General features: G+C 32.3%; 1 protein-coding gene across 2 annotated transcripts; it reads left to right on the top strand.

The window, feature by feature from the left end:
• Nucleotides 1–893: 893 nt before the first annotated feature.
• On the top strand, nt 894–20,125 carry LOC136027831 (uncharacterized). 2 transcript variants are annotated; one of them, XM_065705252.1, is made up of 3 exons: nt 894–1,202; nt 6,913–7,161; nt 19,919–20,125. In XM_065705252.1, the coding sequence occupies exons 1-3, from the start codon at nt 998–1,000 to the stop codon at nt 20,002–20,004; spliced, it is 540 nt and encodes a 179-aa protein (XP_065561324.1). In that variant the 5' UTR covers nt 894–997; the 3' UTR covers nt 20,005–20,125. The 2 variants fall into 2 exon arrangements, with proteins under 2 accessions (XP_065561324.1, XP_065561323.1); XM_065705251.1 differs by having other exon boundaries at nt 6,892–7,161.
• The last annotated feature ends 418 nt before the right edge of the window (nt 20,126–20,543 follow it).

Genomic DNA, 20,543 nt, shown 5'->3' with positions numbered 1-20,543 from the left:
TTTCATTATATTTTGTTTTACTTCATTCAAATTAACCAAACTTCATTTTTCGAAAGAACTTGAGTGTGGTGGCTATAACACATAATAGCCTAGAACACAGCTGCATCAATGTGTAATGACAAGTATTGACAACAAATCTGCTTTGATTCTCTCTGCGGCTTTCTCCACAATGGTCATATTAAGCTGGTGGCTCCAACCCTCAATGACTGAACAAGCAAAATTACCCGAGGATATCTGATGCCGTCTTCTGGACAAGTTGCACTTAAAAAAGAAAACGTTTCGATAGGTAACAGAAATTTCTTTTCCGATATCCAATAATGACACTAACCCTCATTTCGTTACAGTAATATCGATCGCCCGAAATATCGGTCGGGTCCTAGGCTTTTGAATATCGAAGGTCAAACATGCCATCTTTTGCAATAATAAATACTCTATACAGAAAAGGGGCAAAATGCTTAAATTACAGCCTGGGTATACTATAAAATCTATCAGAAATGAAATATAGAAACAAGCTTCATCAATTGAAAATTTAGAGTCATGCTACACATCATTCTTTCCAAATATATTTGGGGGGTGTCCCCTTTTCATTTCCCTCTTCTTTATCCTAAGGTTTAAATTTGTTTCAAAATAATCTAAGAATAACTACTGTAACAAAAATGCGCTTTGTTGAAATACGAACTAATTTTTACAACCGCATACATCAGAAGCGTAAAGAGTGAGTAATTCAGTAAAAAATAGGGTCCCCTATGTTCATAATAGTTTCTCATCTTTTTAACTTCTAATGTTACTCTTTACTTTTATTTTAGGAGACACATTTTCTTTTAGTATTTAATAACTTAATAAGGCAGTAAGTTAGACTACACCTCTGACTATGAAGCCTAGTTAAAATTCAACTGGCGTAATTGGGTCACTTTCCTTTTGTAAAACATGCTTGGGATAGAGCTAAGAAATTTATATTAGTCCATATATAGAGGCAAAGTGTACAATTAGTTTAGTTATGGAGGATTTACTAGCAAACGTACCAACACAAGCCGTAACAACTGTTACAACTGAGGTTGTAACGAATGATTTAACCTTCGGGAATACAACTTCGTTGGACCCTTTGGATCGTTTCTTTGGACCTATTAACCCAGACCGTCTTGATCTCTTCAACCTTTACTATCAACTTATCTCACCCTACGTTTTTACTTTCTTATTTGTCGGTAATTTCCATTTTAATATTTTGTGACGGTTTCTGAGTATTATTATTCTTTGTATTTAAACTCGTGTTTAAATTTTACTGTGTTATCAATTGTATTGATATAATGGCTATAATTCATATGTTTCACTAATTGAAAATGTTAATGGCAATAATCACAACGTAGTTATCTTATTTTCATTAAAATTAGCCATGCATTTAACCTAACACAAACCCTCTGAATCTTATTTTAGTACATTGTTTGAATTTCTCCCTGCTTTTCAATATCCGTGCCATCCTTCGTGTTCTTTTTTCCTTCTACATTTCCTATTTCTTTATAAATATTTTTCTTTACATCTCCCGTCCTATTTTTTTATATTTTTTTTGTTTAATCTCCCTCAAGTTTTTTCAAGAGACAGTTATTGCGTTTTTCAAAACTATACCCATGTGAATACTGAAATGAATAGCAAAGAAACAGTAAATCCAAGGTAAAAATAAAGAGCTAAGGAGTATGCTTCAGACAATTTTAAAACAATCACAAATAAAATTAAAACGCACAGGACGCTATGCTTCATATGGTTTTTCTCTCCTCTTTACATTTAAATTTAATTTTTTACATTTAAATTTTATATTCTGGAGAAAAATATTATTAGAATGATGTTTATCGGTAAGCAAATTTGTGCCTATGAAATATTTATTTAGAAATACTTGAATGTAGACAATCATTTGTGAACCCCCCCTCCCCCCTTCTACGATGTTATAAGAAATTTCTTAGAACACAGTGTTTATCTACAGATGTTCCACAAGCATGTAAGGAGGATAGGCAATCCCAGGGAAAAAATTTGAAATGACGCCTTCTGTGTCTACGGAAAAAAAACACTTCCATTTAAACTGGCTGAAAACGAAAGTTGAATAAGTTTTCGGCCACCCTCCATTCTACAAAGAATAGTTCCCCGGCTGTGGTGGTCATGCTCTACCTCTAGTTTTTTAGTTTTTTATAAGTATAATATGAAAAAAACTTCGTTTTCTTAAAGAGTTAAAGAGGCTGCGTCCCAAAGTCGAACCTTAAAACGTACAGGAATTAGAAGAGGCAGTTTGGGGGCTGCCGCCCCCCAAACCCCCAGCTTTTAAAGACTCTTTTGTTACAGGTTTTTTGTTTTTTTGCTAACCCCCCGCTCTTGGCTTGGGAAAGGCCCTCTTTTAATTAACAAAACATTGAAATGAATGAATAATGGAATAACTTCGAAAAATGTTAAACACAAGAGGACAGGAGAACCATTGCGCCGAAACTAGTAATTAGTAACAATGAAGTCCCCCCACAAAAAAAAACCTGTACAAAAGAGTCTTTAAAAGCTGGGGGTTTGGGGGGCGGCAGCCCCCCAACTGCCTCTTCTAATTCCTGTACGTTTTAAGGTTCGACTTTGGGACGCAGCCTCTTTAACTCTTTAAGAAAACGAAGTTTTTTTCATATTATTTCTGTACGTTTTTCTACAATCCATGGTGGATGTAATTTAATAATTCCTGTACTCCTCGTACAGGAATTAGGAGAGGAACCCCCCCCCCCGCTTTTAAATCATTGTATAAAATAGAAAAAAAAATAGATAGAATGACCGAAATGTTTCTTTTGCTCATAAGAAGCTAATATTCTGTTATCTCTCAAATGATAAGCTGTCCAGGTGTTATCAAAATTTTTTTGATGTTGTGAAAAAAAACCGCCCGTAAGGGACTTGAACCCTTGACCCGAGGATTAAAAGTCTCACGCTCTACCAACTGAGCTAATAACTTGCATGTGTGTAAATATAACTTCTCAATAGCTTTTAAAAATTTCAAATTAACATGGGCTCTTACGGAGAGAAATCCGTTAATTGAATAGCTAATGGGTGGTTTCTGGAAAACAGGGAAGGAGTTATCGGATCAAGCTGAAATTTCGCGGATAAGCTCCTGGGCCGTAGGGGACCTTAACTTGTGAATTTCAGCCCTATCGGACAACGTTAAAAGGGGTGGGGGGGTTGGAGGGTCGAAACTTTCGGGGGGTTAAGATTTTCCTACGAAACTTTCATGGGCACTTACTCGGAGAATTCCGCATCGAATGAGTCTTCGTACACCCAGATCCGATGTCGGATGTGACCTGTAGGCGTCTAGGAAAAAAAAGTAAATGAATTTTAAGTGGCTATGCGTGGTTTGTGGAAAACAGGGAAGGAGTTATCGGATCAAGCTGAAATTTCACGGATAAGCTCCTGGGCCCTAGGGGACCTTAACTTGTGAATTTCAGCCCGATCGGACAACGTTAAAGGGGGGCTTGGGTTGACAGGTCGAAACTTTCGGCCAGATTTTCCCCATGAAGAAAAAGTTGGAGGGGGATGAAATTTTGCAGGTTTCTGAGTTGGAGCTCGGGCTACGAAATGCAACTCTCCCCATCCGTCTGCAACCATTGGAACCGAAGATCGCTTAACATTGTCGTGTGTCGCCTCTTTATAGAGGCACGAGTGTGCCTCCTTGATTTAAGTGATTTTAATATTTTATGCTACATAGGGATGGACACTTTCACATCATTTGAGTGAAAAGGTGGCTTAGAATTCACTACAGGTGCAACAAATTCTATCGCTTCCTACATTGGACACCTTTTTATTTGCTTTGTTAGTTAAATGTAGTCGCTTATTTCTTTTTGAAAAATTGGTTTTTCGGAGGTTCTTTTTAAATTAACTTTTGTTCTATTTTATTCAAATATAATGATAAAAATTCGACTCTTGATAAAAAATCCTTCTTATTTATTATATAGTTATTCGTCATTGAATAAAAAATATGTTTTTTTCAACTGAGAGGTAGGAGAAACATTAAAACTCAAAACAAAAATTTCGTAAATGAGGGGGTTACTTTGCTCGTCGCGTTAAGTTTTTTTTTAGCACTTTTACTAAGCTTGTAATTATAATTCAATTATAATTATAATTTACTAATTATCAATTATAATTTACTAAGCTTGTAATTATAATTCAAACAACTCTTGTGTTTCACAAGTCGTTCATAAATAAATTAGGACAACAGTCAAACTTTAGCGCAAGGATCAAGATATTGTTAGGGGTGGGGATGGGGGGGGGTTATAGCTATTTTACATGAGGAATAATTTCTGGTCGTTTTGAGTATTAATGTTGCTCCTTAATTTAGCTTCATTTCTTTATATTTAATTTTTGAATGTTTTTCCAATTATTCTGACACACCACACTCCCCTTACGGAAATTTTTTCAGTGAAAAGTTCCTCCAATGTGAAACAATATCTCGTAAGATTCCCTCCGTACATTTTCCTCCTCACTGAAAATTAGTGTAAATAAACAATGGGTATATTTGGTAATTTACAGCCCTTTCCTCAGGGACTGTTGGGGGGAGGGATTTTGTTATCCCCAAAGGCATAGCTATTGAATTTTTCAGCTATACTGAATAAAATAGGTTTCTTAAAATTTTGATCGGACAACTTTGGAAAAAAATGGGCGAGGGGTAGCTACTATCCAATATGTTTGGTCACATTAAAAGGGTACTAGAGCCTTTGGTTTTCGATCAAATGATCCATCTCCCGATCTTTTGGAGTAATTGTTTTTATATGATCCGCCCCTCAGGAAAACAAGAAAAAAACACGCACTTGTGGTTTTTTTCTGGCAAAAAAAAATTTGGAAAATTCCTCGATTTTGTATATAGGTGCTTGAAACCTCTACAGTGGAGCTTCCTATTAAGTTGAACCTGATGGTGTGATTTTTGTAAGCATTACTTGAAATTTTTGGGGTGTTTCTTCCCATTTTCAAAATCGAGCAAATTTTCTCAGGCTCATAGTTTTTATGTGTAATGTCCAAATATATGAATTTTTGTATTTTGAATCATCATCTAATTATGTTCTTTTGATGCATCTATTGTTATCAAGATTCTGTTTCTTAAAGTTTAGGTTACTATAGAGTCGTATTGCTCCTTACTTACAGCTCTTTATCATGAACTGTTTGATAAAGTAATTAAAAGGAAATTTTATTGCAAAGAATAATGTCACAGGGCTAATATGGGTTTGTAGATGAGGTTAATAACGTACCTCTTCCCATTGATATCGCTCTGCCTGGATGACATCAGATTATTGTTAAAATAATGTATATTTCAAAATTAGCTTTTCTTTCACAAATAAAGCACATAAAACAGAGAAATCATAATAAAAATACGACGAACCGTAAAACTGTTAAAATTTAAATTTTTAATAAATAATGATGCTAATTGCAATTAGTTTCTATATCCTATTATGAGTCAATATTATAGCTATAGTAAAAGTAATGTTTAACATAAATAATTTTTCAATTTGTACGGAATAGGTAAAGAATGAACCTTTAGAAGAGCTATGAGTTGGTACCCCCTATTCCTTACGTGGTGATTTCAGTTTTATTTGAGTTTGAGTGAATTATTAATTTTAGTTTCTGTTGTTTTAACGTTCGTTTCATTCATCAACTGCAACATTTTTATTTTTACTTTTGTTGTGAATACATATTTTATTATTTTTTTTATTTTGTTATGTTCATAAATAATATTTTTACCCTTCCCTAAGATTAAATTATTATAGGACTTTATATCTACTAGGGTCAGGTTTGACTGGTTCTTAATTTTTGTTTAAATAGTTTTTCTATCGAAAAACTTGCTCACAAATCAACCTGACACGAATAGCATTGTATTGCTTGCGTGGGCCTTCCTAGCTTTGTCTCTCTTGTTCAAATAAAATTGAGAAAGGAGGAGGGGACTTCAATACATATTAAACAGGAGCCGTAGGAGCCGCACTTTAATTCTTAGAAAATAAATTGCACAGCTGCTTGACATCTTTCCAATAAATGTTGCCGGTGAACTTGGCCATAAGTTGAAAGGTAGTTTCTTAGAAATCAAATTACTAAATTCTAATGATTAATTTATTTTATTTTTTATTGCTTTTATTACTATGTATTTATCTGCTTATTTACTGCTAACTATATTACTATATTATGTATTACATATAATCTATATCATATATATAAAATAAATTTATGTATTATTTACTAAAATGAACTATTTGTTATTTATTTATTTTGATCAAATTTATTCATACAACCGTTGAAATAGTCCAGGGGTTTGAAAAATGGAAGACAAATAAACTCTTTTGAGGATGTCTGAAAAAAAACCTAGGGTGTTTAAAACGTCTGGGAAAGTTTTAATAATCGGTAATTCGCCCTGTAGAGGACAAATTGCAGAGGTATTGTTGTTGCTCGAAGTAAGTTAATCTATGTAACGTCTTATTCACAAAATTATGAAATCTACGTCAAATAGTTTAATATTTCATTTTCATCTAATATTGTCTTTATGAAGTTAGTTTGTTCAATTTTAAGTTATCACATGCTTAATTCTATTCCGTGTCTGTTGATTTGCGGCTAGTTCATTAAAGCTTACTTTAGAATAACTTAATCATTTGGTAAAGAAAAGCCTCTCATGTACACATGTACTCAGGAATTCATTTGCCTTTTTGTTAATATAGAAGGATATGTTTCAAAAGACACAAAAAGGCAATTGATATGATTAATATGGTAAGATAGCTGGTAGGTATACATTTTAAAGTTTAGGTGTCAGTTAGAGACCAAAGGGGCCCATTTCACTAACCTACTTGTATTCAATCACATCTTGTTAGATTCTCTTACGATGTTAGAATTAGACGGTTGTTTTATTTGTTTCAGTCGTCCCTATTTTTTGGCTAGGGGCACTTGTGGCTGGAACACCCCCACCAAAGCCAACAACCCCTAAGGGTGGCTTACCACCAGAGCCTACAAGGCCAACAACGACAACAAAAACAACGACTACAACATCAGACACAGAGGCTACTACACTATTTTTAAATATGACAACAGAAGCACCTCCCATCATGTTAACATTGTCGTCTAATGGCACTCTATCAGGAGTTCAAAATACAACAGGAGGCAACAGACGATGGTACACCACAGCCCCAAGTAACAAATTTCAATAGTTATTTATATTTAAACTTCATTATACAGTGCAACAATTAAATTTACAGTAATATAAGAAGTAGTTATAGTGCCTATGTATTTTGTTATAAAGATTGTAAATTCTATATAATGCTTTAGATATTTTGTAACAAGCTAATATTCTTAATCTTTAAGCTAATTATAGCAAACGAAACTGAAAAAAATAATAATAAAATTTTGTATAAAACATTTTTAGTCAAAACTACTTAAATTCGGACATCCATAATTATTCTAGACATCACAGTTATAGAATGTTACCTTTTAAGGAGCTTTGAGCATTGGGATAAACTTGAATGTGCTTTAATGTTTGACTGAAGTTGTATATCACTTACCCATTAGCAAAAATGAATTTCAATTCTATTCCAGTAAGATTAATTAATTTTATGACCATTATTATCTCTAAATTTGCAGTCACTGGAAAGGCTCGAATTGAGGGATCGATGGGATGACTTTGTGAGTAATGCCTGGTTCATTCACCTTACTCATCAAGCTCTATTTTCAACTCAAATCACCTCGTGAAACCTAAGTTTGTTTCAACTTCTCTTTCAGATGCCACCGATACCATCATCAGGTATTCTATATGACTTTAAACCCTTCTTCAATGGTTGGTGGTACCCGAGGCACCTTGAATTTTGTGGTAAATAGAAGCGATTTAGATAAGTCAAAATTATAGGAATTTCTTTTTTAGAACTTTAATCTTGGAATAGACAAATTCATGTCATTGACATTACGATTATATTCCTTTCAAGAGCAAAAATTTACCTTCCAAAATTCTCTATGGCCCTATCAAGATCATCATCTGCTAAATGACCATAGATGACAAATAGCTCAGAAGATCAAAGAGGAAAGGCACAGATCAAGAAACAAAAAAGAATAGCATTGAAGATCTATTGAGAATGTAGCTCAGCAAAATCTATAGCTAGGAAATTAAATCACAATGAAATTAAGGATTGTATCAATATAGAGCATGGGAATCTGAAAAAGATAAAGAAGAAGGGGAAATTGAATTCAAGTCAGTATTATTTAACTCAGTTGAAATTGCCGATTTTCTTACCTTGGAATGGAAAGTATTACTTTAGAGTGTGCAAAGATACACAGGAAGAAAAAATAGATTCCCCTCAAAAGTTTTTAGCTACCCTAGAATGAAACAAATTTACGTGGCATAAAAGAAATGTAAAGAGAATAAAAAAACTGAATTCTACCAGAAAAAGAAAAATTCCCGTGAGTGACATTATGTTAACATGCATATGATGAGGAATAATAGCAACATTTTTCCCCGGGGTGGTCTTATCGTTTTTAGTCTATGACGCAAGCAAAATTAAAAATAAGAAAAATGATTCCGAACGAATATAAAAATATATATTCATATGTATATATATATATATATATATATATATATATATATATATATATATATATATATATATAATTTACCAGATATTAATTTACCAGAAATTTTAAATCAGCGGCATGTGAAACAGGCCCTTCCTAGTAATTTGAATTATAATGATAGTCCAGTTTTAACTTATAAATTTTCAAAAACTATTGGGTAAATTATTTTTAATTATAATTTAATACTAAAAAGATTAGATAGTGATATAAATTGGAAACCGGTTTGTAATTGTAAGCAACTTGGCCCATTTGTAATTCCTACTTACAAACATGTTATAACAGGGGACTTGTCAATAATAAAGCAAGATGATCTTAAAATTATAATGAATAAAGGGGATAATTTCCGTCTTTCTCATCATCTGAAACCATCGAGTGTTCTTGATGGCTTGGAAAATGATTTTGATTTATTTATTGATAAGTGGTGTAAGAAAGAGAATAAAAATAAAGAGAGTTTTCATAGTTGGAAGAATTTAATTATTAGTAGAATAAGAAATAAAATATATTCCAACTTAAAAAATAGTAATACTAAATCATTATTTTATAATGCAAAGATTAAACAAGCAATTGCTAATCAATAGAATGAATTTGTAATTGTGCCAATGGATAAAGCTAATAATAATTTTGCCATAATTTGTCAGAAGCTGTATTGTGATATCTTAAAAAGGGAGTTATACACAATTAATGTTTACGAAAAGGTAAATTTAGAGGATGAGAATTTAATTGAAAAGATTGAAGAAATACTTTTTTAAAAATTTTAATATTAAAATAAATGACAATGATAAAAAGTTCCCTTTCCTATATTGGACTGTAAAATTCATAAGAATCCCCCTAAACCACGGTTTACTGCTGGAGCAGCTAAAGTAAAACCAGAATTTAAGAACGAGATTGCTACAACATCATAATTCCTTTTCATCGTCTTTAAAGCAAAATACCAAACCTGAAGATTTCACGTCGGCCCTCTTGGAGCATATCGTTAATTTTCCAAATCATTTTATTTTGTTTGAAAATGTTTCTTTGATTTCTAGGGACCAAGGTTTAAAGCAAACTTTCAGGGAAACAATCGAAATTAAAGAAATTCTATTCAAGAATAATTCCATAAACAGAGATACAGGTGAATTTGGATTGAACTCAATTTATGATAATTTACTGAGGTCAAATAAAGTAAATATCACTTCACCTAAGAGCTATGACCTCTGTCCACGTAATACGTCAGTTAAATCTAATGAACCGGAACCGAAAAGGTCAAGGAGATTTGCCTCGGCTGTTGCATTAAAAAAAATAAGAGCAATAAACTATATGTAATTAGTTTATTAGGTATAAATTTTGTTTATTTTTGTTCATTTCTTTAGTTTTACTGCTGATGATGAACACTGTATATGTGTTCGAAATATCCAGTTAAATAATTTTATATTTCACTGTCAATAAAAAGGTATCATCCCTATTTTGAACTGTTTTACTTTCGTCATGGAAAGGCAGTGTGGTCTTCGAATTTATCTACGTCGAGTATATGGAGATAATGTGACCAAGGAGGTGTCTAAGTATATTAACACCCATAAGAGACATGCAAATGTTATAAATCAACAAGATTTTCTTCATAAATGTAAGAAGAAAAGGATTTTGCCACCTTCAATAAAATTTAATCTACATCTAGACACTTTTAAAGGAAAAAAGTTCGAACGAGGTCTACAATTCAAGACTTTAAATCATCTGATTAAAGATAAAAGGAGAAAAGGAGCTTTATTAGTGAAAGATAAACTTTTCCTGGAAAATATTATATCAAAAAAGGTGAGTGCAAGTGATTTTTGTTTTATTCAACAAACAGCAAGAAATCATTTCAATCATGACTTTCACCTTTCCAGAGAAAGATTACTTAAAAAGTTTTCAAAATTATATGAAAATAAAGCCGTAATACCTTCGTCAACTCTTGGACCAGGTGTAATTAATTTTTCATCGAGGACCTTAACGTTACAAGAAAAGTCCGCATTAGAAAAAGGTCCAAAATTTTGTTTTAAAACTAATAGAGTACCAGTAGAGGAAAGTATCTCTTCAATAGAAACATCTTTACATAGAAACCCCATCCTAATTAAAGATGTTAGCCTAGTAAGAGCTTCTACTGTTAAAGCCCTGTCAGAGTTTGCTTTAAAACCAGAAATCCCTAACAATTCTATCAAAGACATAAAGATTCTTAATAATTTAAGGAGGGATGAATCTATTATTATTACAAAAGCAGACAAGGGTGACACTTTAGTGGTAATGGACACCAAGGACTACGATTCAAAATTAAATGCTTTACTGAAAGATGAAAAAACGTACAAACAACTTTCTTTTGACCCGACGGACTCATACACAAAGAAGTTTAAGAACGAGTTAAAGAGTTTGAAGGAAGAAGGGAAGATTACACCTCATTTTTTCTACAAATTCTTACCAAGAGGTTCTTTTTGCCCTAAATTATATGGACTTCCAAAGACACATAAGCCAAATCTGCCATTACGACCAATTGTTGCGAGTAACAAGTTACCAACAAGTGCTCTGAGTAAGTGGCTAGTGTCATTGTGTAAACTACTCATGTCTACACAAATTTCTTACATTAAGAATTCGTCAGAACTTGTAAAAAAACTAAAAGAAGTTGAGATTTCTTCGAATTCTATAATTTCAAGTTTCGACATAGTGTCAATGTATACGAGTATTGATGTAAAAGCCGCAGAATTTCTTCTTGAGAGAAAGATACTAAGAAATTTGGACTTAATTGGTTGTGAAACAGTTTTGGAGGTCGGTGTAATAATGAGTTTAGTTAGGTTGTGCAATGTGTTCTCTTATTTTTTTTTCAATTCAGAGGGGGTTTTTTCGAACAAGTAAATGGTTTACCTATGGGGGCCCCTTTAAGTCCTTTATTAGCAAATTGTTTTGTAGAAAATATTGAAACAATAGCGTTAGATTCATATTTTTTTAAACATAAATTTTGGGGGAGATATATGGATGACATAATTTCAGTATGGAATTATGGGGTGGAGGAATTGAAAAGTTTTTTAGAACATCTTAATTTTTGGGGAGGGGATTTAAAATTTACAATAGAATTAGAAGAGGATAATAAACTTCCTTTTCTGGACGTCCTTCTTTTAAAAAATGAAAATAGTCTGGATTTTAAGATTTACAGAAAACCTACTAACAATAACAGATTTTTGTCATTTTTCTCCGGTCATGCCCGCCAAGTAAAAATTGGTTTAATCATATCTTTAACTGACCGCATTTTTAGAATTTGTTCTCCAAAATTCATTGAGGAGAAATTATTATTGCTAAAAGACATTTTAATAAGTAACCATTATCCGGGTTGGTTAATTGACCAGACTTTTTCGAAAAGAAGGAAAAAATTTCTAGAATGTTCTGACGATATTCTGGAAACAACAGAAAAGAAAGATATCTTTTGTTCTCTACCATATGTTCCAGGTTTGAGTGAAAAACTTAGAAGAATTTTACGAAATAATGGTTAAAAAAAAGGTAGCTTTAAGAGGTAGTAATACTTTGGCTAGTTTTTTTAATTCTGGAAAAGATCGGACTTCCGTAGAGCAACAAAGTGGGGTTTATAAAATTTCATGTACTTGTGGAATCTCTTATGTGGGAGGTACTAACCAGAATTTAAGAACGAGATTGCTACAACATCATAATTCCATTTCATCGTCTTTAAAGCAAAATACCAAACCTGAAGATTTCACGTCGGCCCTCTCGGAGCATATCTTTAATTTTCCAAATCATTCTATTATGTTTGAAAATGTTTCTTTGATTTCTAGGGACCAAGGTTTAAAGCAAACTTTCAGGGAAACAATCGAAATTAAAAAAAAATTCTATTCAAGAATAATTCCAAAGCAGAGATACAGGTGAATTTGGATTGAACTCAATTTATGATAATTTACTGAGGTCAAATAAAGTAAATATCACTTCACCTAAGAGCTATGACCTCTGTCCACGTAATACGTCAGTTAAATCTAATAAACCGGAACCGAAAAGGTCAAGGAGATTTGCCTCGGCTGTTGCATTAAAAAAAATAAGAGCAATAAACTATATGTAATTAGTTTATTAGGTATAAATTTTGTTTATTTTTATTCATGTCTTTTAGTTTTACTGCTGATGATGAACACTGTATATGTGTTCGAAATATCCAGTTAAATAATTTTATATTTCACTGTCAATAAAAAGGTATCATCCCTATTTTGAACTGTTTTACTTTTGTCATGGAAAGGCAGTGTGGTCTTCGAAGTTATCTACGTGGAGCAGCTAAATGTCCAATTCGCATTGCTGCTACTGACCTCTCTTTAATTTTAAAGGAAATTGTAAATAAACTTAAAACCTATTGTTCTGGTATTAAAAAATTTTCGAATTTTAATCCATATTGGAGTGTTAACAATTCACTGCAGGTGATAGATTCTTCAACAATGGTTTCAGCTAAAAGAATTGAGTCTTTCGATTTTGCAACAATGTATACTAATTTATTACTTCATGTACTGTTAGATAATTTAAAAAATGTTATCAAGAAATCTTTCCTCTTATCTAGTAAAAGGTTCTTAAAAATAGACACTTATAATAAAAAAGCTATATGGACAAATTGCTTTAATACTACAGTTAACTTGAGATGTTACAGCTTGGATATGATTTTTGAGTTATTAAAATTTGTTTTATACAATACTTATATAAGATTTGGTGGTGATTTGTACAAGCAAATTGTGGGAATTCCCATGGGGGGGAATGCCAGCTCATTTATACCTGACTTGTTTTTAAGTCAAATAGAATATAAATATATGATGGCTAAGAATAATCCAAATAATTTAAAACATATTTTGTCAAATAATAAAAGATATTTAGATGATATTTTGGTCTTAAATTGTAAGGATTTCATTGATATTTCTAAAAATATATATCCATCAGAGCTTAATCTTGAACCTAGTCATGGCGCCGGTCATGAAGATCATTTCTTAGATTTAAATATTAACATTTGTGATAATAATAAATTAAATTTTAAAATGTATAATAAAACGGATGATTTTGATTTTGAAGTGATTAGTTTCCCATTCCCTGAAAGTAATATACACTCAAATATCACATATTCAGCGTTTTTCTCACAGTTACTTCGTTATGCAAGGATTTGTAGTAATTATATTGATTTTAAAAATAGATGTAAAATCTTAAGCCAAAAATTGATATCAAGAGGTTTTTCTGCAAATAAATTAACTTGGTAATTTAAAAATTTTTTTTTCATTATAACGAACTCTTAAATAAATATCAAAGGAATTATCTGGAAATACTTAAAGAAATTTTCAACTAATTTCGGAGGCTCGAGAAATGATGTTGCAGCGCCATTTATTTTGAATTGTGTCTCTAATAGAGCGGATTTTTTTTAAAATTAGTCACGTGGTAAAGATGAATTCTATAATTTTTTAGTTAATTCAGGTTTTTTGCAATGTGTAAATATTTGTGATTTGGTAAAATTTATCATATTTAGTTTACCTATTGTTGCTAAAAAGAGGGATATATTAATAGGATAAGCTTGTTTTGATGTTACTTGGTTGTTTTACATTTGCTGTTTTTTTTTTCTTTCATAGGCATGTATTTTGGGGGTGATACCTTACACGGGGATGCCATGGATATTCTGTGGTAGCCACAACACTTGGCTGGGTAGAGAATTTAATGGGACAGAGCCCCATGGACAAGTGTATTCTCCTGATGAGCCCTTGTGTTGGGTTGTTGCCTCTGAATTATTTGTCTTTATTGTTTTTATTGTTTGGTAAATGACGACTTATACTTATTGACGACATGACTGCCTGTCCATGGATTATTCTTTATGGTTGATTGTGTATGGCTATGCTATTTAACCTATGTGATTGTATGGATGAGTAGGGTTAAGGTCTCATTCAAGTGCTGGTCTATATTAATCGCTAATTTAGGAAAACAGTCTTCCTTTTCTCCTTCTGTTTCTCTTTTTTTTTTTCTTTTTTTTTGTGTTCGTGCTGTTGCATTGGTGATTTCTCTTTTCATTATATATATATATATATATATATATATATATATATATATATATATATATATATATATATATATATATATATATATATATATATATATATATATGTATTATTATTGCAATTATTTCGTTTCCCAAAAGACAAACATAGTGCTAACATGGAGTAATGACAAAACAAAGGAAAAAGAAAAGATGCATTCACTTAAATCTCACAAAAAAAGAAAATACAACAAAATAAACTACAATAAACAAACTATTTTCACGATCTAGCGTATTCATAAAGCAAGACCAGCGTTCTTAAAGGGTGCTAATGCTATTAGATGGGGCACAGAAAATACATTGTATATCCTTCCTAGAATTACCCGCTTATACCTGGATTTACATGAAACAAGAAGTTCATACGCCTTTCGCAGTCTTTCACTTAAAAACTCAAGCAGTAGGGTCCTAGTATGCGTTAAATTAGAAGCAATTGGCAAACCAAGGTAAGAGCCTCCCTCTTTACGTCCTCCAAGGAAGTTCCCATTTCTTTTCAATCTTTCTTTATAACATCCTCCCCCAGACGAGGACAACCTGCTTTCTATTTAGCCTAAGGCCGAAAAGGACAACCTTTGACAATCTGTCATTCTTCACCCGCAGAACGTGCCCTAGCCATCTTAACCTTTCTTTCATTATAGTCCTAGAAAGCGGGATTGAACCAAATTTTTTGTACAGCCTGCTGTTTGAAATACGGTCTGTCAACGGGGTTCCCAGAACAATCCTTACGTAGTTTTTCTGTAAAACATCTAGTAAACCTTCATCTGCTTTTTGGAGTGCCCATGCTTCAGAGACATATTTGACCACTGTCATCACTGTACCTTCTAATCTTCTAATCTTAATTTGAAGACTTATCTTTGTATTCTTCCAAAATTTTCATAACTGTGAAAAAAACAACAAAAACCGCTGAGCTTTGGATATTCTGCTTTAAACATCTTCACTGCTTCCACCGTCATTATGATAACATGACCAAGGTAAGTGAAGTTGCTCACCCGATCATTCTTTTCACTACCCAATGTCACCATTTCATCTTTACTTTTTCCTAGTCTTAGTGACTTAGTCTTCTTAACATTAATTGTAAGACTATTCTGGCACCCTAAACTCGTAAAACCACTAAAAGTTCGTTCATTTTGCTCAGACTTTCATCTAGGATGCTTAAATAATTAGCATAATTCAAGTCCAGGAGATTTTTTCCTCCCCTTTTGAATCCTTGATCTCAAACTGCCTTTCCTAAGCTCCTTAAGACAAAATTCAAAATAATCCAGAGAAAGGTATATAGAACACAACTCTGCTTAACTCCTGATTTAATACAAAACCAGTTGCTAACTTCATTTTTAACTTCATTTTAATGGTTAACTTCATGTTAACCATTTTTCCTACCTCAATCGTAACAGTGTTATTCTCATATCACTAATCACTTAATTCTCATAATCACTATTCTCATACCACTCTCTAATCACTATTCTCATACCACAAATCACTTTAATCTATTTGTCTTGTATACTTTACCAGGATAAAATCTTTGCCAAAGCTCTTCTATCAACAAAAGTGAACGCTTGCTCATAAAGTCGATAAAACTGACGACCAAAGGTGTTTGAAAACCAAGCCCCTTCTCAGTTTTTAACTTAAGAGTGAATTTTGGTCTACACGTTCTCTATCTTTTCTAAAACCGAGCTATTCTACTCTGAAAACTTTGTCTACAGCAGCTCTCAGTCTAAAAAGTGTCCTATTACTAAGTAATTTACTACCTACAGATACCAGATTAATACCTCCATAATCACAAAACTCAGTGACATCATCCTTCTTATACAGTGGTATAAGTAAGGGATCCTACAATCGTTAGGTACTTTCCCTTTTTCAAAAATCATAATCGTAATCTTCAGTAGAATTTTTTTAACATCAGAGTCAACCTATTCATTTACCAAACTATCAGAGCTTGGAGCCTAAATAATTTTTAAGGCTTTTAGTACTGTCGCTAATTCTTGTTTACAAAACAAATTTTCTTTCAAAAACTTTTACATTTTTCTCTGCATCCTTTACCGCAACTGTATCTCGGTTTAGCCCATTCTCAAAATATTGTACCCATCTGTCTTTAACTGTTTCCTTATCACTAATTGTGGCCCCGTTCCTACTATTAACTGGGACACGGCTGGATTTACTACTCCCTCTTTATATTTTTAACTACTCCCTCTTTAATCTCAATTTATTAACATGCCAGTACAATACTTTACTATTACACCGTCTAGCTGCATCTTCCAGATCCTCTGTAATATTCCATAACAAACAAATTCAAAGTTGAAACAATAGGGAAAATCTTTTCAAGACAGTGGAAATCGATTCTGTGAATATTTATTAATCCCTCCCATATGATACTTTTTGAAAAACATTCACGCATCAGTACTGATTTGAGATAAAACAGGTGGTTCGGGATTCAATAGAAATTAGCCTCGAAATAAATATTAATAATAATAATAATAATAATAATAATATTTCTTTGAACAGAGACTTAGGGGAGTAGTCACTAAATTCTTTATATTCAAATTTAATTAAACATGATGTAACAAAATATTTTAAAATAGTATTGAATCAGTTGCGAAAAGGCCTTTAAGGCAGGCTGCTAAAAATGCAAGTTTGGCTCTCAGAAATTGTACTTAATCATTTTGTTCTCTTTTGTTTGAATGAATTTATCTTCTCAGTTCACTCTTTTTGTCAGTCCTGGTTGAACTTTGTTGAAGTAAGGATACTAGGGATCTTTTAAAGAGTTTAAAAAAAAAACATTATTAGTTTTAATTCTCGCCTTTTAATGTTAGTTTACTTATATACACATATTTTTCTCTCTCTTTCTCTCGTATTGTGCTGAAGACGGCCCTTGGACAGAGGGCCGAAATATTTACATATGGGAGGGATATTAAATATTCACAGAATTGATTCCCACTGTCTTGAAAAGATTTTCCTATTTTTTTTGTATTTATGTATACAAGATTTTCCCTATTTTTTTAATTTTGTTTTGTATTTATATTCAGCTTTGTATTTGTTTGTTATGGAAAGCCAGTGTGGTCTTCGTCTCTAAAATAAGAAATTAGAATTCTATTATTAATGCATTCCAAGCCTAAGCAAGCAGCTTCCTTGTTCATCATTAGCCCTACTCCCTGTCTATGCAACCCATACTTCCTGCCTGAGTAAACAAACTTTATATAACCTAATTTCTTGCTTCCTAACCCTGGGATATGAGTTTCTGAAACTTCTAATAACTCCGGTTCGAATCAGCTGAATTTTTCAATCAAAATATCGATACGAAACTCATTTTGCAAGGTTGTAACATTCCAAGTTAAAATCTTCATGTTCTTTAAATCATTGAAATTATTTTGGCCTCAGGAAAAGCAATGATCTTGGATACCAGTGCAATTGACTATCAGACAGAGAATGAATAAAAAGTGAACTTAAAGTTTTAAATTACAATTACAAACTAAATTTTTCAAGTCTGTTGTATTAAAAAATACAGAAAATCCACAGGAGTTATATGATGGAAATTTATTTTTGACAAAGCGTCTTTTACAACAATTTTTGACTTTACGTAACAGCAGGATGACATGAAACTTTTGTTTAAATTTATATAGCTTAATTTATCTCCTCCTATTTCAATATAAAGGTTCTCCATTGGTAATTACTGAATATTTTTGCTTAACGCAAGCAGTAAGGGAATTCTTTATAGCAACAGGGATCTCAAATGCATTGTAAAGTTGAAAGGAATCTAAAACTTTGGAAAGAGGAAAGTCGCAAACAAGCAATCAAATCAAATTCTAAACTACATTCCACGTGCTTTAAAGTTTCTATAATCAAACCATTTCTAAAATCATCAATAGCCAACTCAAACCCTTTAGATAGGCTTTGCTGAACAAAGTTCAAGTATGATATAAGCCTAACTGGGGATTTAACGCCAACAGGGAAATTACCATTCAGACCTTTCGACGATTGTTTCAAATGAAAGCAAAAACATTCTAATTTATTTGTAATATTAGTAGTTATTTTCTCAACTGCATTGTGTATTTGGGCGAAGTTTACAAACAAGGAAGAAATTATTTTCAAGGCATTATCAGACAGTTCAGATTCAAAGGTTTTAAACGATTGGCTTACTTGGTCAAAGGCTTCGTGACGCATTTTATTAAGAGAAATTTCTAATTCTGAGATTAACGACGTTGATACAGAAAGGAATTTTGTATCCTTTTCCTGGTCATTGCTTAGTTCTTCTAATATGTCTGATAATTTTTTCCACAGTGCTTGTAGAACTTAAACCAAATAGAACTTCTTTGATCTGCCCCACTATAGGTAAAATGGCCCTTTTCTTACTAGAATTGTCAATATTAAGCTCAAATTCTTCTACGATGTTAGAAATGAGGTCAAGTTAAGATATCAATATATTTCTTAATTTCCAAGAGTTCCTGGAATTGATCAATAATTAAATTTGCATTATTAAATAAATTATGGTGACCCTTTGTCCTAGATGTTGTTATACCTTTAAGAGTTTAAGAGTTTCCACGTCTTGATCAAGGATAAAATTTTCAAAATTTAATATATTTTCTCTAAGAATATTCATCATATCTCCCACCTGAACTTTAAGCAGTGAAGCCGTGTTTCTAAACTTTTCTACGCTAGGGAAGAAAATGAGTTTCTGGTTTCCACTCGATCCAGTCCCTCCCAGTCTCCCCCCAGTCCCTCGATCCAGCATTTACCTTCATAGAATATTCTTGAAACATCTGTTATTCGTGAAATTTCAACCCTAGGAGTACTTAAAAAATACTAGTGCCTTCTGTTTCAATAACATTTTCAGAGTCAATTAAATTATTTTGTGTTTCATCAGTTCTATTGTGCATATCAATACTTGAATATAAGCGAAACGAGTCTTATTTGGTAGGAGAAGGGGCTCTAGTATATGAACTAGAAAGGGGTAAATAGTCATTTATATAATACAAGTACTTGGTTCGTGAGACTTAAGGTTATATAGTCTAACTTCTGTTTCCTCTAGGGAGCAAGTATCACAATTAGGGGTCGTGGCATAATTTTTTTTTCATACTTGTTCATCTCTTTCTTATAAATTTTGGAAAATTTAAGAATATGTTTCAAGAAAATTTCGTGGTTGACTCTTTAAAGGAGCCTAGTATTTAGTTTTTCGGGACATAAGATCTTGATCCATAACATGTCAGGATCAGTCTTACTGATATTGTCTTTTTTACATTTCAGAAATATCATATTAGAAAAAATTAAAATTTATCATTTTTATATTTTCAGGTGTAATCCAGCCTCATTATTCATGGACGAATCAGTATAGAATTCCGCAGTACCTCTATAGTAACTATCAAAAGTATCACCACTAGTTCAATCTTGACTTCACGTCCATGATTTCAGTGTAAGAAAATAAACAATGTGCTAATTTATTTATTATCTTATATAAGAAAATAAAATAAAAACTCAAAAGATGTAAACTACTTCCCTGGCAACAAAAATTAGCAAAACTTTCATATTGTCCTGTTAGTTTATTTTTGTTATTGTGTCCCGTCTTTTTTATCTATTTTTCTGTATATCCATTTTTTTTAGTCATCCCCTCCATTGCTAACACAAATGTCAATCTCCCAATCACAAGAAATCCAAATGTGATAGGCCAGTAAATTGCAGCCACTGCACCGTATTGTCTTGTTATTCTTCTGTGAATTTCATCTTAAATGCGCTGATTGCAAGGTTAGTCATATATATTATATAATAAAATGTCGTGTTCTACTTGGTGTCATGAGCATTAGTGTGAATCTAAAATGACTGTTAAACTGTCCTTCGCAATCGCCTCGTTTAATATCATCAGCATGAAAGATAAGGATGACTCAACAAACCGAAAAGTGAAATATTATAACATTTTACTCCT

This window comes from Artemia franciscana, chromosome 6 (assembly GCF_032884065.1).
Source record: "Artemia franciscana chromosome 6, ASM3288406v1, whole genome shotgun sequence".
Taxonomy (NCBI): Eukaryota; Metazoa; Arthropoda; class Branchiopoda; order Anostraca; family Artemiidae; genus Artemia; species Artemia franciscana.
This window is presented reverse-complemented; position numbering and strand designations above follow the sequence as displayed.

Bases quoted from the DNA above. Each gene is read 5' to 3' on its own strand.
- LOC136027831 (XM_065705251.1), top strand. From the start codon at position 998: ATGGAGGATTTACTAGCAAACGTACCAACACAAGCCGTAACAACTGTT. The intron at 1,203-6,891 runs GTAATTTCCATT...TATTTGTTTCAG, and splicing joins TTTTACTTTCTTATTTGTCG to TCGTCCCTATTTTTTGGCTA. The intron at 7,162-19,918 runs GTAACAAATTTC...TTATATTTTCAG, and splicing joins ATGGTACACCACAGCCCCAA to GTGTAATCCAGCCTCATTAT.